Source organism: Chiloscyllium plagiosum, chromosome 19 (assembly GCF_004010195.1).
Source record: "Chiloscyllium plagiosum isolate BGI_BamShark_2017 chromosome 19, ASM401019v2, whole genome shotgun sequence".
NCBI classification, from domain to species: Eukaryota; Metazoa; Chordata; class Chondrichthyes; order Orectolobiformes; family Hemiscylliidae; genus Chiloscyllium; species Chiloscyllium plagiosum.
Window position 1 is genome coordinate 23,392,737 of NC_057728.1, and position 21,632 is coordinate 23,414,368.

The 21,632-nt window shown below is 41.4% G+C and overlaps 1 protein-coding gene across 10 annotated transcripts in view; it reads right to left on the reverse strand.

Annotated features, from left to right (window-relative positions):
- LOC122559589 (voltage-dependent calcium channel subunit alpha-2/delta-4-like) overlaps nt 1–21,632 on the reverse strand; it is a 483,398-nt gene that overhangs the window by 417,988 nt on the left and 43,778 nt on the right. For all 10 annotated transcript variants that reach the window (XM_043709329.1, XM_043709326.1, XM_043709324.1 and 7 more), the window contains exon 3: nt 12,296–12,412. In XM_043709329.1, coding sequence (XP_043565264.1) covers nt 12,296–12,412 — 117 coding nt within the window. The remainder of the gene's footprint in view (nt 1–12,295; nt 12,413–21,632) is intronic.

Genomic DNA, 21,632 nt, shown 5'->3' on the forward strand with positions numbered 1-21,632 from the left:
TTTTCCAGCAACACATTTTCAGCTCTGATCTCCAGCATCTGCAGACCTCACTTTCTCCATAAAGCTTACGCAGTACCTGTCTCGGCAACATCAAAGGAAGCATTCTCATAGGGTATAACAGGCAATGTAGAATATTCATCTAACTAAAGCTATTCTACCTAGCCAGGATATTGGGAGATCTTCCCAGCATTGAAGGTCCTGTCTTATTTTCTCTAATAAGTGTCTATAATTGGCTTTATATAGCTGACCAAATGCTGGAGTAATAAACATACCTAAGTACAGAAAACCTCCTAGTGACCACCGAAAGGGGAAACAGGATCTGTCCAGAAAATTGGGTATACTGGCAAGGCCTCCCAGCAGCATGGCCTCTGATTTCATAAAATTGATTTTGTAACCTGAGAACATACCAAATAATTAAGCGGGGCACAGATGTCAAAGGATCATTTTAGAAAAGGAGGACATCATCCGCATAGAGAGTAATTTTATGCTTACCCGATCCAACCTCCGGAGCCGTTGTGTTAGGGTCAGTTTGTATAGCTTCCACCAGCGGCTCAATCACTAGTGTAAATCATAATGATGAGAGAGGACATCCCTGATGACAACCTCTGCCAACACTAAAGCCATCCGAACTTAAACCGTAGGTAATCACCGCTGCTTTGGGATCATTATATAATATTGTAACCCATTTAACAAAGACCTCTCCAACACCAAACTATTCCAGCATATAAAAAAGATATGGCCATTCTACCCGGTCGAATGCCTTCTCTGCATCTAGGGAGACAACTAATCCTGGTATCACTCCCTGCTGGCAGGCTTGTATCATATTTAAGACTCTTCTAATGTTATTAGTTGATCTGCGACCCTTTATAAACCCTGACTGGTCTTCTTTTATAATGAATGGGAAGACCCTCTCCAGTATTAATGCGAACATTTTTGCGAGAATTTTAAAATCCACATTTAACAAGGATATGGATCTGTATGACGATCAGTCTTCAGGGGCCTTTCACTTCTTAAGAATGAGAGAAATATTTGCTTCTCTCAGAGAAGGCGAGAGGCAGCCCTGACTATGTGAATGATTATATATATTTACAAGTGGCCCAGCCAGTTCCCCTATGAATTATATATAGAATTCAGCCTGGAATCTGTCTGGCCTGGGCGCTTTACTGCTCTGGAGCTTCCTCACCGCCTCCTGTACTTCCTGGGTTGCCAGGGGGCATTCAAGAACGACACCTGCTCCAAGGTTAGGTCCAAGAGGGCCAGATTTTTAAAGAAAGACTCCAATTTCCTCGTTCTATCCTCACAGTCCTGCGATTTATACAATTCAAAATAGAACTTTCTAAAGGCGGCATTGATCTTTTTACGATCAGAAGTCAGGGTACCAGCACTCTCTCTAATAGACATAATGGCTTGGGGAGCCTTTTTCATTCTGGCAAGGTACACTAGATACTTGCTAGGCTTGTCACCATATTCAAGTAATCTCTGCTTTGCAAATAATATCTCCCTCTTTGCTGTTTCAGTAAGTGCGGTATTCAAGGTTGCCCTAAGGGCAGTGATCCGCTGTAGTCTAGTAATGGAGGGCCTATCAACATACACTGTCTCAGCTGCCTTCAGGCGAGCCTCAAGCAGATGCTGTTGTTCTCCCTTTTGTCTTTTCCAGGTCGCAGAATATGAGATAACCAAGCCTCGTGCGTATGCGTTAGCAGTCTCCCACCTCGTCGAAGGGTTACTGGCCGTGCCTGAGTTGATATCCCAGAAGGTTTTATGAACTTGCTATCCTTCAATAGAAAAGGGTCCACACGCCAATATTGGGAATCTATCTCATCATTACTAGTCTTAACCTCCATATATGCTGCAGCATGATCATAAATAGTTATATTGTCTATATTACAAGACAATATCAAGTTCAGAAAGGTTGAGGGGACAAAAAACATATCAATTCTGGTATGGCACTTGTGTGGATTAGAATAGAAAGTAAAGTCTCTACCCTCAGAATGAAGACACCTCCACACTTCCTGAAGAAGGGCTTATGCCCGAAACGTCAATTCTCCTGTTCCCTGGATGCTGCCTGACCTGCTGCGCTTTTCCAGCAACACATTTTCAGCTCCACACATCTACCAGCCCCAACTCCCTAACCAGATCCGCCAGCTGCCTCGATCTCAAAGATATGCCCTCAGAGCTCCTAGGTATCGTGTCCTTCTCTGGTCAATGATACAGTTAAAATCTCCCCCTATAATTGTATGGCACATCTCAACAGCCATCAACTTGGAGAACGCTTCCGTTACAAGTTTAAAAGGATGCGCCGGGGGGCAATAAAGATTCAAAATCCTGTATTCCACTCCATATATTAGGGCTTTAATTAATATATACCGTGCAGACTGATCTTTTATCTGGCTTAACATTTGGAAGGAAAGATTTTTCTGAATAAGAAAGGCCAATCCCCTACTTTTTGAGCTGTAAGATGAAAAGAACACCTGGCCAAATCCAGCCTGTTGCAGCTTCAAATATCTTATAAGACTGAGGTATCCCTGTCTGCTGCAAACTGCGAGAGCCTTTACCCTTGGTCACTTTAAAAAGCATCAAACAGTTAAAGTTTGATGTAGAATGGCCAAGGATGCTGGGCAAAAACTATTTTAGGTAATTTAGCAGGTGAGGTGAGGGTGGGTACCCCACTTTGCCTGAGTCATGGGCAGAGCTCTGAGACTCAGACCTACTGGGTTGCCGCCATCTTGGATCTCATAGGGGGAGATTTTAATTGTATTATCGACCCTGAGGTGGACAGGATACCTTGCAGCTCTACGGGTATATCTATGAGATCTAGGCAGTTGGCAGATCTGAATAGGGAGTTAGGGTTGGTAGATGTGTGGAGGTGTCTTCACCCTAAGTGTAGAGATTTTACTTTTTATTCTCAGCCACACAAGTGCCATACCAGAATCAATATGTTTCTTGTCCCTCTGACCTTTCTGAACACGATATTATTTTGTAAAATAGAAAATATAACTATTTCCGACCACGCTGCAGTATATATAGAGATTAAGACTAGTGACTGCGAGATGGGTTCCCAACATCGATGTATGGACCCTTTTTTATTGAAGGATAGCAAGTTCATAAAATATTTTTTGCAGGAATTTAAAGCTTTCTGGGATATCATTTCAGGCATGGCCAGTAACCCATCGGTGATGTGGGAGACTGTTAAGGCATACATGCGAGGCTTGATTATCTCATATTCTGCGACCTGGAAAAATCAAAAGGGAGAACAACAGCGCCTGCTCGAGGCTCACCCGAAGGCAGCTGAGACAACATGTGTTGACAGGCCCTCCATTACTAAACTACAGCGGATCACGGCCCTCAGGGCAACTTTGAATACAGCACTTACTGAAACAGCAAAGAGGGAAATAATATTAGCGAAGCAGAGGTTATTTGAATATGGTGATAAGCTGGGCAGGTATCTAGCATACCTTGCCAGAAAGAAAAAGGCTCCCCGATCCATTACGTCTATTAGAGGGAGTGCTGGTACCCTGACATTTGATTGTAAAAAGACCAATGCAGCCTTCAGAAAGTTCTATTTCGAATTGTATAAGTTGGAGGGCTATGAGGATAGAACGGAGAAGATGGAGTCCTTTTTTTAAAAATCTGGCCCTCTCGGGCCTAACCCTGGAGCAGGTGTCGTTCTTGAACGCCCCCCTGACAACCTATGAAGTAAAGGAGGCGGTGAGGCAGCTCCAGAGCAGTAGACTTCCCAGGCCAGATGGATTCCAAGCTGAGTTCTATAAATAATTTATAGGTGAATTGGCCGGGCCACTTATAGATATGTATAATTACTCACATAGTCAGGGCTGCCTTCTACCTTCTCGGAGAGAAGCAAATATCTCTCTCATTCTCAAGAAAGGAAAAGCCCCAGATGACTGCTCTTCATACAGACGCATATCCTTATTGAATGTAGACTTTAAAATTCTCTCAAAAATGTTGGCATTAAGATTTGAGACTGTTTTACCATTTATTATCAAAGAGGATCAGACAGGGTTTATAAAGGGTTGCAGATCAACTAATAACATTAGGAGAGTGTTAAACATGGAATAAGCCTGCCAGCAGGGAGCGATACCGGGTATCGTTGTCTCCCTAGATGCAGAGAAGGCATTCGATCAGGTAGAATGGCCATATCTCTTTTATACTTTGGAATGGTTTGTTGTTGGAGATGTCTTTACTAAATGGGTTACAGTATTATATAACGACCCCAAAGCAGCGGTGATTACTAATGGTGTAAGTTTGGATAACTTTAGTGTTGGCAGAGGTTGTTGCCAAGGATACCGTCTCTCACTATTATTATTTACACTAGTGATTGAGCTGCTGACGGAAGCTATATGAACTGACCCTAACATAATGGCCCCAGAGGTTGGACCTGGCAAGCATAAAATTACTCTCTATGCGGATGATGTTCTTCTTTTCCTAAATGACCCATTGACATCTGTGCCCCGCTTAATTCAAGTGGTTAAATTATTTGGTATGTTCTCAGGTTACAAAATCAATTTTATGAAATTAGAGGCCATGTCATTAGGCAGTCGTACCACCATATCCAATCTTCTGGATGGATCTCACTTCCCCTTTCAGTGGTCACTGGGAAGTTTTTATTTATTTAGGTATTTTTATTACTCCGTCATTTGGTCAGATATGTAAAGCTAACTATACACACTTATGAGAGAAAATAAGACCGGACCTTCAACGCTGGGAAGATCTCCCGATATCTTGGCTAGGAAGAATAGCTTTAGTTAAGATGAATATTCTACCTGTCTTTTATACCCTATGAGAATGCTTCCTTTGATGTTGCTGAGACAGGTGCTGCGTAAGCTTTATGGTTGGCTTGGTTTCTTTATTTGGAATCATACACAGTCCCTTATTAAATTAGATAAGCTGCAGCTCCCACAAGTAAGGGGAGGGCTGGATTTTCCAGACGTCAGGAAGTACCAGTTGAGCTCTTTGTTATCTTATGTAGCTGACTGGGTCTTCTGTGACCCACAATCAATCTGGTTAGATAGGCCTCCCAAGCAAAATGTTCCCTCATCAATCTAATATTTATGGACAAGATGAGAGTAATTATGGATTATTGTAAAAACCCTATTGTATTAAAGACAATCAAAGCCTGGAGGATAATGCGACAGGATGAGGGTAGTCCACAAAAAACCTGCCCTTATACCCCTATAGTGGAAACATTGGGATTTCAGCCAGGCTTGACTGATGCCAGATTTAAGATCTGGGAGTGCAGAGCTATCTCCTGTTTGGGAGATCTGTTCGATGGGGAGGTCTTAATGTCCTTCGAACAGTTACGTCAGAAGTTCGAGTTGCCCTGCAAGGACCTTTTTCGATATTTTCAAAATGAGACTTTTATACAAAAGAAGACCACATTGATGATTAATCCTTATAAATCTGATAGGGAAAGGAGAGTGCTTCGGCTGATGGGTACGCCCTCGGTCAGTACTCTCTACCACTTGCTACGTAATAAGGTATCGAAGGACATGGAACGGTTATATAAAACCTAGAATCAAGAACTGGGGATGGAAATCTCTTTAGAGATGTGGAAGGATATCTGGGAAAATGCTAGGAAGATCTCTATCTGTAATAGAATCAGGTTATTCAATTGAAGATACTTTACAGGGCTCACATGGCATCTGACCGACTTGCAAATCTTAAGGCAGGAGCATCTCCCATGTGCCCTAAATGCAAAATAGAAGTTGGTACTCTCACGCATTGTCTGTGGACATGCCATAAGATTAGTAGATATTGGAATAGTTTAGTGAATGCCTTGACAAAGAATTTGGGAATGGAGATTGGGCTGGACCCAGTGTCTCTTCTTCTGGGTTCTCCAAATTTTCCCTCTCTAGATGTATACGGGAGGAAATTATTCACTATCCTTTCCTTCTGTGTGAGGAAAAACATCTGAGTGAATTCGGTATCCAAAGGTCCCCCAGGACTTTCAAACTGGCATAGGATGGCCACGGAATAGATCCCCCTTGACTTCCTTACAAATATGGTGCACCAAAAAATGGAATTATTTTATAGAACATGGCAGCCCTTTTTGAATTACATTGACACAGATATTTCGGCCATATTGTTTAGTGTCTTTGCTTCACCGTGGGAATGGTGTTGGTTGGTTCGGGGGCCCCTGGGAGGAAGAATCCCGTATAAATACTGGTTTTGTTATGACTTGATATACATTTATTTTGAATATGTATCTAGTTATTTATTTACTTATTTATTTTCTTTTCTTTTTTTTGGTCATTGTGAATAATGTACGCTATCCTATTTTGTGTTTTGGTAGTCTGTAGAATAGATTAGTGTTAGTTTTTCTAATTTTATACTGGTGTTGCTATTACATTGTAAAGTGGAATACACTATTTTGTACTAAATTTGTACTTTTGTAAGAAATCTCAATAATTTTTTTTTAATTCCACTTATTACTCTTTTTCTTCACCCTGTTCCCAACTTAAAACCAATTGGTAAGGCACATGACTCATTTGAGAGCTTCAGGAATTCAAGATAAATATGTCCACTCTGTGTATTGGCCAAAATTGTTGTAAGATATGATTGCAGCTGGCACATGGTCATTAGATGGATTTTCTTTACTCACTTATGGGAGTTGCTACTGGACCAGTATTTATTGCTCAACCATAGTTGTGGTGGAGAAGGTGATGGTAACCTGTCTTTGTGATCAGGATCTATGGAAGATGGACATTTTGGAGGCTCCCTTATCAAAGTTGGCAGCATCAGAATACATGCAACAGAAATAAAGGAACTGGGAGAATGAAATGGAATCTTTACAGGAAGCAGAGTGTGAGGATATATAGTGTGGCACTGGAAAAGTACAGCAGGCCAGGCAGCATCCAAGGAGCAGGAGAGTCGACAAATGACACATTCCTAATGAAGGGCTTATGCCCAGAACATTGACTGCCCTGCTCCTCAGATGCTACATTACTTGCTGTGCTTTTCCAGTGCCACACTTTTCGACTCTGATCTCCAGCATCTGCTGTCCTCACTTTCTCCTGTGAGGATGTATAGTCAAGGTAACTGTGGGAGTCAGTGGATTTGTAGTGGTTATTGGTGGCCAACCTATCCCTGGAAATGGAAATAGAGAAGTTGAGGAAGGTAAGGGATGGGATCAGAAACAAATCAGGTGAAGGTGGGATCAGCTTGGAAATTGGAAGCAAAATAAATAAACTTTTCTAATTCCGAACAAGAGAAGGAAGCAGTACCAATGTATCATCGATATAGCAGGAAAAGAGCTATGGGTGGGGCTGGATTAGGACCGAAACAAGGAATGATCCATGTCGCCCTCAGGGAGACAGGCATAACTGGGGCCCTTGCAGGTATCCATGGTCACTCCTTTGACTTGAAGCAAGTGAGAGGAGTTCAAGAAGTTGTCCAGAGTGAGGATGAGCTCATCCAGGCAGAGGAGAGGGGTGGTTGATGAAAACAATTCAGGCCTTTTTTTTCACACAAAGGGTGCTGCATGCATGGAATCAGCTGCCAGAGAAAGGGGTGAAGGCTGATACAATTACAACATTTAAAAGGCATCTGGATGGGTATATAAATAGGAAGGGTTCAGAGGGATATGGACCAGGTGCTGGCAAATGGGACTAGATTAATTTAGGATATCTGATCAACATGGACAAGTTGGACTGAAGAGTCTGTTTACATATTGTACATCTGTATGAGGCTATGAGTCTATGGCTCTAAGTGAAGAGCCCTAAGACCATACTAATAGGGGTGGACATATAAAGGGATTCCACATCCATAGTAAAGAAAAGGCATCAGGAGCCCACAATCTGGAACTTCTGAAACTGACAAAAAGCATCAGAGGAATTGCGGATGTAAGTGGGAAGGGTCTAGATAAGGAAAGAAAATATGCTCTGTGAAAATGTGTATTTTTTCTTGAATAATTACTCCTTTCTGGAATAATATTTCTGCAGCTTATAATAATTTTGGAGACCAAAGAAATGCTGGTTCAATATATCTAGTGATTGAAGCCTCCATTAAAGTAAATATTTTCACCATTCCTCTCAGGGGCTGACCATACTTCTGCAGACCATGTTGATTTTTATTTCAGATCACAACTTGAATTTATCTTCTTGTAGCTTCTGAGAGGCTTTTACTGGCCCACACAAGTTCATTTTTTAATAACTTTTTCAGAGCAATTTAATCCTAAAAAGATAGATTTACATCGGCTAAATCTTTTCCAGCTCTGAGCTGCTATTGTTTCTTCAGGAGCAGACTCGATCTGTGCACTTTAAAAGTTGTTGAATTCGTAAACATTTAACTGATTTTATATAGATTTATTAAAACTCTGTCCTCTTTGGGTTGCTATAGATTGTTTGCATTGCTGGTACTTTCTTCACTTTAGGAAACAATCCACACTGCATTATGTTTTAAGAGAAGCTTGGAGCTAGCACTTAGTTCTGTTAGGTGCTCTTTTGCATCAAAATGTTGCTAGCAACTCCTCTTGTAATACTGTATGACTAATGTTAAAGATGGAGGATTCACTATAAATAAATCTTCAGCAGCAAAAGGCACGTGCTTGAGTAAGATCAATAGTTTATTGCATTATAGTAAGATAATAGGTTTCAGTAGATCATGTGAGAGTGAAAGCAAGAAACAGCAAACAGTACTTTACCAACTATTTGCACAGGATTTCAGTAGCCTAAACAGTGGTCTTTAAACAGTTCACCGGGGGCCCCTCAGAAAAAACACCAGGAAACTTAAAGTTTATTTTGATAGGCCAGGAAGAGTGGTCTGCTCCTAATAGTTTTATAAAAAAAACTCTAGTCCATTGTCAGTCCTTACAAAGCCCTTCCCAGAATCGCTTTCCAACCCAGAGTTAACAGGCAGTTGGAACTTCAGGGGATTTCACTCATTTCCTATCATCCTAGCCACATTTAAATAAAGGCTGATTTCAAAAATGTCTCGCATCTCATGTGGCAAAAATGAATAGCTGGCATAAATCATCATGCCTGGTCCACAGCTGTTTTTTTTTATGATTAGCCACCTAGTTTTAATTCTGATTGAAAATGTTGTGCAGATTATCTTGTTAATGACCTTGTGGCTATTAACAGAAAGTTCAGATGGGAGGAGGAGATACAAGAAGGACCCACCCAAAAACTTGGACTGATTTGATTGGAGTCTTCAAGATTTTAACAGGTAAAAACAGGATAAAGAGAAACTGTTTCCATTAGTTGGGGATTCTCGAACTAAGGGACTGTAGTCTAAAAATGAGCAGCAAACTGTTCAGGAGAGATGCTAGGAAGCATTTTTACACACAAAAGGTGGTAGAGATTTGGAACTCTCTTCCACAAAAGCAGTTGATGCTGGATCAATTGTCAATTTTAAACCTAAGATAGGTAATTTTTTGTTAAGCAAAGGTATTAAGAATATGAAGTTCGGCTAAAGATCAGCAACAATTTCACTGAATGATGGATCCGCCTTGAGGCGCTGACTTGTCTGCTTCCTGTTCCTATGTTCCAAATTGAAAAATGTAAGTTCAAGAAAACAGATGGATGTTTGATTGCCTAATCTCTAAATGATTGCAGACACTAAATTACAAAGAGTTTTGATTGGAAAGGGAAAATTCAAGGACAATATTGTAGACTGCAGATGCTAACAGAGCTCATGAAGCTACAAACAGGTACCTGAAGACATACTTCATCACGCAACAGTCCAAAACTCAGATTATTGTCTTTAAGTTTATCTATCACTTTAAAGTACTCCCACCTTAGATGGTAACATCCATTTATCACCATGAGGTGGCAATGAGTTTCTATACATATATTGGTTTATCATTGATTATGTTATTTGGCAGAATTAATCACCCCTTTGTGAAGAGTAAATGTCAAAAGGTGGGGTAACATGACGGTCATAGCACTTTACTGTGTCATATATCATCAGCTTCCACAGCAAACACACTGTACTTGCATGAAAACCATAGCAAAAGGTGAAAGGTAAAGTGGACATGTGAGGTAAGGAAGGACCACTGTCAGTTGGGAGGCGCTGCCACAGTCAGTTCAGGTGCCAGGCCATTTCAGGTCTGGGGAATTTGTCATGATCCTTTAGTCTGTTGGTCCAACATAAATCACTGTACTATTGCAGTCTGTGGACTGGATCATGGTCAATACTGGAAGTCAGGTAAAACCAGTTCTGGCCTTGGTCAGTCAGTCTGGGACACCTTGCAAATTCAGATCAGGGAATGGACTGTAGTCAGTCAGGTGGAGTGTGAGTCATATATAATCTGGGGAGTTTTAAAGACAATCCAGGATGTTTTCAAGGTTGCAGGAATCTTACGTCTAAGATTGACCTGATTGTATTTAGTGGTTGAGGAAATAATCACAGTGATTGGGGCAATTGTCGATGATAAGGTGCATCCTAGTAGGTTACCAGAGAGGACTGCGAGATTGTGAAGGGGGAGGAAATCAAGGCATGTCATGGCCACTCTGACCTCGATACAGTAAGGGTAGAGGGCCTTTGAGGTAATTTGATAGTCAAAGCACTGAACCAACATTAATGTTGTGATATAATGAGTACTTCCACTATCTTATGTGCCTGGATGTTAGCAATAAAACATATTTTAGCACCAAACACAAATGAGTCACATCAGAGAGTCCAAATGGTCTCCCCCACCCCGATTGCATCTTTGACCCTCATTATTACTTCAGAGCTCTGATGTAATGATCTTCATTATAATCTTACAATGTTAGCATCCTCTTTGACACTTCCACTGCTATGGCTTTGAATAGTTAATCTGATCCCTCAATTGTGCTCCACAATAGTGATAGTTTGTCTAATTTAGCAATTTGAGTTAATCATTGGCCATCTTTGTTTTGATTAGGACAATTTAGATTCTTCAGTTTTAAAATGATTACAGTAATTTACTCTAACAAAAGTGAAAAAAATTGAAAGGAGGGAGAATAAAGTTTCCTTATTACAGTGCTCTGTGATATTACTCAGAAATAGTAACATCATAGCTCCTTGAAAGTGGAGTCGCAGGCAGATAGGATAGGAAAGAAGCCATTTGGTATGTTTTCCTTTATTGGTCAGAGTATTGAGTACAGGAGTTGGGAGGTCATGTTGCGCCTGTACTGGACATTGGTTAGGCCACTGTTGGAATACTGTGTGCAATTCTGGTTTCCTTCCTATTGGAAAGATGTTGTGAAACTTGAAAGGGTTCAGAAAAGATTGACAAGGATGTTGCCAGGGTTGGAGGAGTTGAGCTGCAGGGAGAGGCTGAACAGGCTGGGGCTGTTTTCCCTGGAGCATCGGAGGCTGAGGGATGACCTTATTGAGGTCTATAAGATCTTGAGGGGCATGGATAGGATAGATTGACAAAGCTGTTCCCTGGGGTGGGGGGGTGCAGGGTCCAGAACTAGAGGGCATAGATTTAGGGTGAGAGGGGAAAGATATAAAAGAGATCTAAGGGGCAACTTTTTCACGCAGAAGGGTGGTACGTGTATGGAATGAGCTGCCAAACGAAATGGTGGAGGCTGGTACAATTGCAACATTTAAGAGGCATCTGGATGGGTCTGTGAATAGGAAGGGTTTGGATGGAAATGGGCCAGGTACTGGCAGGTGGGACTAGATTGGGTTGGGATAGCTGGTCAGCATGGACGAGTTGGACCAAAGAGTCTGTTTCCGTGCTGTACATCTCTATGACTCTATGACTCTATGAACCTTTAAAATAATGTCTTGGCACTTTACATGAGGTCACATTTTATTACTAAACAAAAAAAAAGATGAACCACACAAGGAGTGTATAGGTCAAAAGTTTAGTCAAATGAGAAGATTTTGAGGACTGTTTTGGAGAAAGCAAGGTAGAGAGGCAGAGATGTATGGAGGCCTTTCAGAGCATACCAAAAATAAATTAGAGTGCATGCAGTGATTTTGAAATGTAGGCGCTGTTGTTATTCAGTGAAATTCTGGTGGGGGGTAGGGTTAATGGTTGAGAGAGGACATTGAAAGAACTTTCAGCTCTTTGAGTAATTTCATGGAAATTTTAATGTCCAACTTAACCACTGTTTAACATCTCATCCACAAGACAGCAATTTCAACAATTGAACATTAATTATTTTAAACATCAGGCTAGATTATGTGTTCAAGTTCTCCAATGAGGTAGAAATTTCAAACAAGGGTACAATTATTTTGGAACTTGTTGTTAAGTTGTCTGCTTTTTCTGTTGAATCATGCAACATTTAAAAATCCCACACTAATAGAAAACAACTGCTGGGATACAAATTATGTGTGAGTTGAGTAAATTAGTTTATACCTTGACTGCCTCAACTTTCCTTCCTAACATCTCTTTCATCTTCTCTCCAAACTGCATTACCAATTCCACGCCATCCACTTCTTCAATCCTTATGAAGGGCTCTACATCTTTGTATTTCTAGACAGGGGAAAAAAAAACAATTGCAGTGAACCACAAGGTAACAATCATTCACATATTCTAAGCCTCTATTTCAAAGTTGGATCTCTTGAAATAGTAAATGTGCAGCACAATTACAGACATTGTAAATATTATTACCAATTAAAATGTCCATTTTCAGTTCACTATTAGATCTCTTGTTGCAGTGCCTAACTCCGCTGTTCTGAAACTAAAAGGTGAATAAACTTTATGGGAAATAATGTAATTTACAGTGATTCAAAGTATTCAGCTATAATCTTTATTAATTGTTTACAGCTGTTTTGGAGACTGAATTACATAACTATCCATTATTCTTTCAAAACTGGAAATGAGAAACATGTCCAAAGTGGGGGTGGCAAAGTAGGATGTTTCAGCCGGAGCTTGCCCACTCCATCTATTTCTTTCTTGCTTCTTTCTTTTTTTTTCTCTCTTGATGTTTATTTTCTTCTTATCTTTACTTCCAGCCTCAGCATGGACCAATTGCAGTCTCTTGGCAACACATGGTGGTCTCTCAAGCTGGCATGGTGGTGCCTTGGCCTAGTCTCTCAGCCTGGTCTGGCAGTATCTTGGTGTGCAAGTGGGTCCTGCCTGGGCATGTTCTGGTGGCAGGAGGAGATGGCAACTTCAACAGCAGCAGTGACATTGCGGTCCAAAGTGGGAAGAGCGTGCAGTGAGGGAGGTTCCCTAGCGGTGGCATTGTGAACAGGCTGTTGAGGTCTCCTGGAAGGCGAACTAAGTGTAGGATTCATCAAAGACTGTTGAATTTTAACTTTATTCCTTTATTTTTCTAATTTAAAATAAGAAAGACTATTACTTTATTTGTTTATTTTTGACTTATGCTAGTAATGCTTAATTTTTAAAAGTTTGTTTCTTTTACTACTTTGTATCTAAGTTTTTTGTACCTAGGCACCTTTGTACCTAAGAGGTAAAAACAATGACTGCAGATGCTGGAAACCAGATTCTGGATTAGTGGTGCTGGAAGAGCACAGCAGTTCAGGCAGCATCCGAGGACAGGCAAAATCCGAGGACAGGCAAAATCGACGTTTCGGGCAAAAGCCCTTCATCAGGAATAAAGGCAGAGAGCCTGAAGCGTGGAGAGATAAGCTAGAGGAGGGTGGGGGTGGGGAGAGAGTAGCATAGAGTACAATAGGTCAGTGGGGGAGGAGATGAAGGTGATAGGTCAGGGAGGAGAGGGTGGAGTGGATAGGTGGAAAAGGAGCTAGGCAGGTCGGACAAGTCCGGACAAGTCAAGGAGACAGTGTTGAGCTGGAGGTTAGAAACTAGGATGAGGTGGGGGAAGATGGTGCCATGTGTGGCAACATTAAACACTTCTCATGATACTTCTATACTTCTGCACTTGGGTAAACATGGCAATAAAATCTAAACTTAAATCTAAAGATTTGATTTTTTTTATTTTAAAGAAAGAAAATATACATTAAAATGGGTGTATCAAATGTCCATCAGACATTAATATCTAACAGTTGATAATACTGGGAAGAAGTGTGGAATTTAGTTTAATACTTCCCCATTCCATTAAGTAGATACTTGCTATTGGAAATTCATAGTTTACTATAGTAGAATCTAGAGCTGAAAATGTGTTGCTGGAAAAGCGCAGCAGGTCAGGCAGCATCCAGGGAACAGGAGAATCGACGTTTCAGGCATAAGCCCTTCTAACACCCCATGGCCTATAGCATGGAGAAGAGCAGTAGGAACCAAATGTAATATATTCACATGCAAGTTGTGTAACATTTTGACTTGATCATTTTTTTTCCTACAATAACTGGGTCAACATCCTGCAGTTCCTTAAGTACTAGCAATATGGAAGCACCATCACACCTGCAGGTGTATGACACTGCTTTTTCTGATACAGAGGGCAGTAAAAAGATATGGCCATGCCAACAGCACCTACATTTTGGAAACATTGGCTCATGTACTTGCACACGATCCTTTGCTTTCTAAGGAATGGGTAAATCCCGAGTTTGCCTGATAATGGAACATTTTCCTGGCTTTGCTAAAACTGAGGCAGGGTCCTGTATTTGACTGAATTGAGGAAGGATCCTGGAGTTTGATAGTACTGCAACAAGTTGCAAGAATCATTGCAGATGGTGAATTAACATCTGACAAAACAATCAGATGCAAACCTAAGGTTAACACAACTAAAATACATTTTTGAAGTTTATTATTCTATTGACTTTGTTATGGAATTCGTCAGCTGGGTGAATGCACTAATAGTAGTGATGATGAATGAGAACGTGATTCAGAGCATTTGCAACCTTCTCTACAACACTGAGTTGCATTGGGAAAAATCAAGAATACCAACATGCGAAATAGGAACAGAACTAGACCATTTGGCCCATCAAGCCTGCTCCACCATTGAATAAGATCACAGACGATCTATTCGTGCTCTGAATGCCACATTCCCATCTAACCACAATAAAGCACAATTCCACATGTAACAAGAATCTATTAACTGTTGCGTTAAAAGCATTCAATGATTCCATCTCCATCACCTTCTGAAGTAGCAATTTCCAGAGTTACATAACCAAAGAAAACATTTTGTCTCATCTGTCTTTTAAAGGTTAACAGTGAATTTTCTAAACAATGCCTTCTTCTTCTGGACAAATCCACAAAAGGAAACATCTTTTCCATGTTCACCTTGTTATAACCATTCAAGATCTCATCCACTTCAATCAAGTCAAGATGTCACTCTTCTCAACTCCTGTAGAAACAAGCCAGCCTTATAAGACAACCTACTCAATCCCGGCATCAATCTATTCAACATCCTCCAAACAGTCTGCAATGCATTACACCCTTAGTTAAATAAAGAGACCAAAACTGTACATAAATATTGAAGATGTGCTCTCACCGATGCCCTATATAACCTAAATGTAACATGCTTATTTTAACTTTCAATTCGTCTTGTAATGAAAGGATAGCAATCCCATGTGCTGTACCTCCAAACTAAAGTATTGTGACTCAGTGACAAGAACGCTTAGATCAGGTTGGAATTTTGTCATTCTTCATTTAAGTAATACTCTGCTTTTTATTCTTCCTGCCAAAGTGAACAACCTCAGCTTTTCCCACATCGTACTCCATTTTCCAGCTGTTTACCCACTCATTCAATCCATCTATATCCTTTTGCAACTTTGTTATGTCTTCTTCACAACATATTTTCCTTCCTAGTATTATGTCATTTGCAAATTTAGTTGTCAAGCATTTGCTCCCCTCATCTAAGTTATTGTTGTAAATTGTAAAAACTTCTGGCACCAACACAAACTGTTGTGAGACTCCATTGTCACACATATTTAAAAATTCTATCTTAACTGAATCTTTCCATATTTTGGCCGTCAATTTCAGGAAATTTGAGGGAGGACTTTTCCTTGTGATCCCACGTAACCTTTCTCATACAATTCTCCTTAGCTCTCCTCATTAATTATGCACCTTTCTTCCACAGTGTTGCACTTGTGCAATCTTGTGCTCAGAAATGGTGGACAGTCACTGACTATCCAGTATCTAAGTTGCAGGCACCATGTTTCAAACACAGCTGCAAATAATTTCAAATTGCTGCATGCCAGGGTTGCCCTTACTGTGTTTCTGTAAAATTTCAAAAGGACAAGCTTGACAGGAATGTTCTGCGTGGAGTTTGCACATTCACCTTTTAGATAGATAGATTCCCTACAGTGTGGAAACAGGCCCTTCGGCCCAACAAGTCCACACCGACCCTCCGAAGAGCAACCCACACAGACCTATTCCCCTACATTTACCCCTGACTAATGCACCTAAAGCTACAGGCAATTTAGCATGGCCAATTCATCTAATCTGCACATCTTTGGACTGTGGGAGGAAACCGGAGCACCTGGAGGAAACCTACGCAGACACGGGGCGAACGTGCAAACTCCACACAGACAGTTATAGAGTCATAGAGATGTACAGCATCAAAGCAGACTCTTCGGTCCAACCCGTCCATGCTGACCAGATATCCCAACCCAATCTAGTCCCACCTGCCAGCACCTGGCCCATATCCCTCCAAACCCTTCCTATTCATATACCCATACAAATGCCTCTTAAAAGTTGCAATTGTACCAGCCTCCACCGTATCCTCTGGCAGCACATTCCATACACGTACCACCCTCTGTGTGAAAAGGTTGCCCCTTAGGTCTCTTTTATATCTTTCCCCTCTCACCCTAAACCTATGCCCTCTAGTTCTGGACTCCCTGACTCCAGAGAAAAGACTTTGCCTATTTACCCTATCCATGCCCCTCATAATTTTTTAAACCTCTATAAGGTCACCCCTCAGCCTCCGATGCTCCAGGGAAAACAACCCCAGCCTGTTAAGTCTCTCCCTATAGCTCAAATCCTCCAACCCTGGCAACATCCTTGTCAATCTTTTCTGAACCCTTTCAAGTTTCACAACATCTTTCCCATAGGAAGGAAACCAGAATTGCACGCAATATTCCAACAGTGGCCTAACCAATGTCCTGTACAGGCGCAACATGACCTCCCAACTCCTGTACTCAATACTCTGACCAATAAAGGAAAGCATACCAATCGCCTTCTTTCCTATCCACCTGCGACTCCACTTTCAAGGAGCTATGAACCTGCATTCCAAGGTCTTTGTTCAAGTTGTCCGAGGTGGGAATTGAACCCAGGTCCCTGGCGCTGTGAGGTAACAGTGCTAACCACTGAGCCAAGGGTCTGCAAGGGCTTTCTTCAGGTGCTCCAGTTTTCTCCCACAGACCAAAGATGTGCAGGTTAGGTGGAGTGACCATGCAAAATTGCCCATAGTGTCCAGGTTAGGTGGGTAGCAATGAGAAAATGTAGGGTTATGGGGATGGGGTAGGGGGTGTGGGATGCTCTTTGGAGGGTTGGTATGGATTTTATGGGCTGAATGACCTGCTTCCACACTGTAGTGATTCTATGATTCTATGAAAGCTTCACTGGCAGGGACTTAGATGTCCTGGTGGTGAGGACAGCTGTCCTGTTTCCACTGGGTTGACAAAGGAGACCATAGCATCAAATGCTGTCAATCTGGCCGAAGTTACTCATGCAGGTCAGTGCAGTGTCCACAGTCTGGAGGAACATGAAGCATTCTCATTAGAAGGTTCATGACTTTCTGCACTTTGCATGGGCAAGTGTCGCCATCTATCCTCTGCTACCTCACATTTATTCACTGCCTCTGTACTGTACATACATCCCACTAAGGCTCATGGTCTACCACTCCCACTATTAAATGCAGCATCTTCACATATCTACTCTTACCAACCCATCCACACAAACCAGTAAGCCTTATTGCTTTCTGTGCTTTCTACTCACCCACTCAGAACATCTCACTGCCTTTCCTGCACCTATACCATCAATAACTTCTGATCACTTTCAACTCTCCCATCCTTCCCTTTCTCTTAATGCAGGATAAAATGGCCCATGACAGGACTAGAAGAGCCACAACAGGAGACAAAGTGCTTGTGGTTTGTCACCCCATCCCAATAACAAGAGAATTCTTGCCCACAGGATAGGATCATGAAAACCCATGTGGTGGTGACAAGACCCAGAATCCCAGCAACCAAGCAAGCTTTCTTGTGATATGCCATGCTGCTCCCCTTTAAGACTGCTGTGAATGGATTCTTAAATTGCACAATCTTCTACTCCTTCTGCAAAACTCATTACCTTTTGTCTTCTGTAGACACAGCAACACCCCGGATCATCTATCTGCAAGAGACTAGTACCTCCAGATATTAACTCCTTTCCAGGTCTGAAGAAAAAGCCACAGATCTCTTACACGTTGTACTGTCAAGGCTGTATCCTACATTTTCCCCCAGTCCAGATACTTTCACCTCAGTGGGTACATAAGCGAGACTGGACTTGGGAGCACATTCTGATGAGTACAAGTTTCCAACCTAGGTCACCAGCATTCAGAGTGCTTCCACAGACCAGGCATCTGCTCAGTCCCAATCAGCAGATGACTCCATATGTTGACCATTAATAATTGTGCATACAGGCAAATTTGTACAAGACATTTAGCAAACTGGATTGAAGGTTTGTTGTATCCATCAACATTATTAGTACGGTGTTGGCCTCAACATTCATGTACCTAGTTGCCTCGATGGACAGGTTGGCAGCAGCCTTCGAGAAAGATATTCAGCAGAACAGTCAATATCTATTGAAAAGGCACATAGATTTGTAATCAAATGTCTTAGCCATTGATGCTCAACATCAATGGGAAAGTGAGAGAGGGGTGAGGGACCTTGATCTTAGTCCTCCTCCCATGGTGACAGAGAAGGCACCAAGTTAGAGAAAGAAGCATACATCTGCCACCACAGAATGCCATGTCAGGTCACTCCAGAGGTACACAAACTTTCAACTGTACGTTGCCTGGACCCACCAACCTTGTGGAAGTTACAGCCAAGGACCTGGACGGGACATTTTCAGCATGTTTGGGGTCTCTTGCCATAAACATCATAGGGTCACCTGCTCAAATCTTCAAAGCTGATAGGATCCAGGGAAGCTCTCTCTACTCCAGCTGCAGACCCTTGGACTGCTCCATAACTTGGTGAGAAAGCAAGGAAAAAGAAAACTTTCCTCAGGCACATTGCAAATAGAATATCACATATGCAAATACATTTGCACTCTAAATCAGTAGTCTGATTGTCATTTTTGCTGTCGGTTCAAGAATCAGGCAACTGAAGCTATCCTTGTTCAGCATCAGACAATGTGAGAACTTTGTCTGAAGGTGTGTTATTCTTTCCCTAATACCTATTGTAACATAACATGTTGTGGTAGCATCAGTTGCTTTGAAGCTTTGAAACAGTTGGTTACATTAATTGTTAAACAATAGGAAAAGCGAGGAAAGAACAAATAAATAAAGTCTGTATTTGTTTTTGAGACTAAAGAAGGGCTGCTTGCATTTGGATCAGCAATAAAACTATGGTCAATGAATGGTATTTTCAACTAATTAATGTCTCTTGAAACAGATATCTCCTCTGGTTTGTTGCCCGGATACTAAATTGCTCTATTACGGTAAAGGTGATATTCCTTTCGCTCAATGCTCTCATCTCTCACCTCAGAACTGTGCTGCTATCCCAGCTCTTCAGCATCCATCACATCAGCTCTTTCCCTGCTCTAGCTTTGCAAAGCACAGCATGCTAGGATTATGCAGCATGCTGTTTCTGGAGTGTACTGCAATGCCACCTCATTACAGCTTCATCTTGAAGAGGCCTATCGTCTGCTCCAAATGGTCCTGCTGGAAGGATGGGCTATATTGTATCCACACTCAGCCTCAGTCAGGGGAGTTGTGTAATGAAGGAATTTGATATATTTGGAGAGAGTAGCCATTGGCTCCCAGCAGCCAGACATATAAGGCATGATGACAGATTAAACTTTAAAGTTTGATCGACATTTTTCAATTTTTTTATTCCAAATTGTGTGTTTTAAAGAAGGACCGTTACAGACAAAGAAATGTAAATACAATGCTGTTTGGCAAAGTACACATGGAATGTTGCACTTGTAGGATGTCTGAAAGGATGAGAGAGAGGAAAATAAACAGGATGACAGAGAGGAAGACCGAGAGGAGCCCTTCCTGGAATATGATGGCCATCATGTGCACAAAATGCAACTGGCTATGAGAAGCTATCTTCAGAGGTAAACAATTTGTAATTAACAAAATTAACATGAAGGTGCTATATATAAGGTGGCATGATGGTTCCCATCTGCCACAGCAATACCTGGTGCTATAGACCTGACTGGACCTTGTCTTGCTTAGTTGATAGGAATTCAGATGTTGGGTCTTTCTATCATCTTCTCTGTTCATATGGAGATGGATTCTCTTCTAGTTTGGCATCTGCACTTTTCACAGTTCACTGCCAATGGTCAGCACTGCTGCCTCACAGTGTCAGGAAGCTGGGTTCAATCCCAGCCTTGGGCGACTGTCTGTATGGAGTTTGCACATTCTCCCCGTGTCTGTGTGGGTTTCCTCCTGGTGCTTCAGTTTCCTCCCACAGTCCAAAGATGTGCAGGTTAGGTGATTTGGCCTTGCTAAATTTTACATAGTGTTCAGGGATGTGTAGGTTAGTTGCATTAGTCAGGGAAAATGTAGAGTAATAGGGCAGGAGAATGGGTCTGGGTGGGATATTCTTCGGATGATCGGTGTGGACTTTTTGGGCCAAATGGCTTGTTTCCACGCTGTACGGATTCTATGATTCTATGAAACCATGTAGGTACAGAAAAAGAAAAACAACAGTTTGTACATGAATTTCCCTACTGACTAGTCATTAAGGACATCAAAAAAACTAATCAAGGTATGTGAAACTTGAAAATTTTATCAATCTCAACTATCGAGCAATTTCATCCATATACAAAATTTCTTCTGAGCACTGGCACCAGATTGCAAATAATATTTTCAATGTTCAACTCATGATTCTATTCTGATGACTGCCTATTTAACTCTATTTCCTTTGTGTGCCAAATCAATGATACTGTGTGCAGTAATGATTGATGTATTGGCAGTCATATTCAGTATGTTTGTATCTCAATAAATTGAATCTGACAAAGTTCAGCAGTACACTAGTGTACTAGCAGTACACAATATCTGTTCAATATGTTACTACATCTTACTACCTTCCCAATGGACCCTCAAGGCACTATTTGTTATGTCTTGCAGCAGGTATGCAATATACCTTTAATGGATATACTCATGATGGTCACTGCCATGATATGGTGAATGACTTGATAATCTAAAGTTCTGTCTCCATCTTACTGAGCTCTATTCAGTTGTAGCATGACACCTTGAGGGAAATGTGCTGGAGTATATTAAAATTGCTTAATCGCGGTAGTAATTATGACTCTCTTGGATGGATCTCCTTTGAGAGTCTTGCCTAGTTAGTTACGGTAGTTTTTACACAATTTTGTTTCCTCTAGTGAATGGTCATTCCTCCTTAAAGTTCCTGCTGGAAACAGCGATAGCTTCCTGCTCGACTATTAGCTGACTAAATATGACCGAGAAAAATTGCAAGATAGCTGTTTGAACCACATGGATCATGATACAAGGTCCAGTCAGGTCTACAGCACCAGGTATTGCTCTGGCAGATGGGAGCCGTATCATAGAAAAGAGGATGGCCCACCGTGCAGACCAGGCTATTACAACTTTGATCTTCTACAACAGAATCTATGACATAAGGGGAAGCAAGTATATGAATAGCAGGGCACCGAA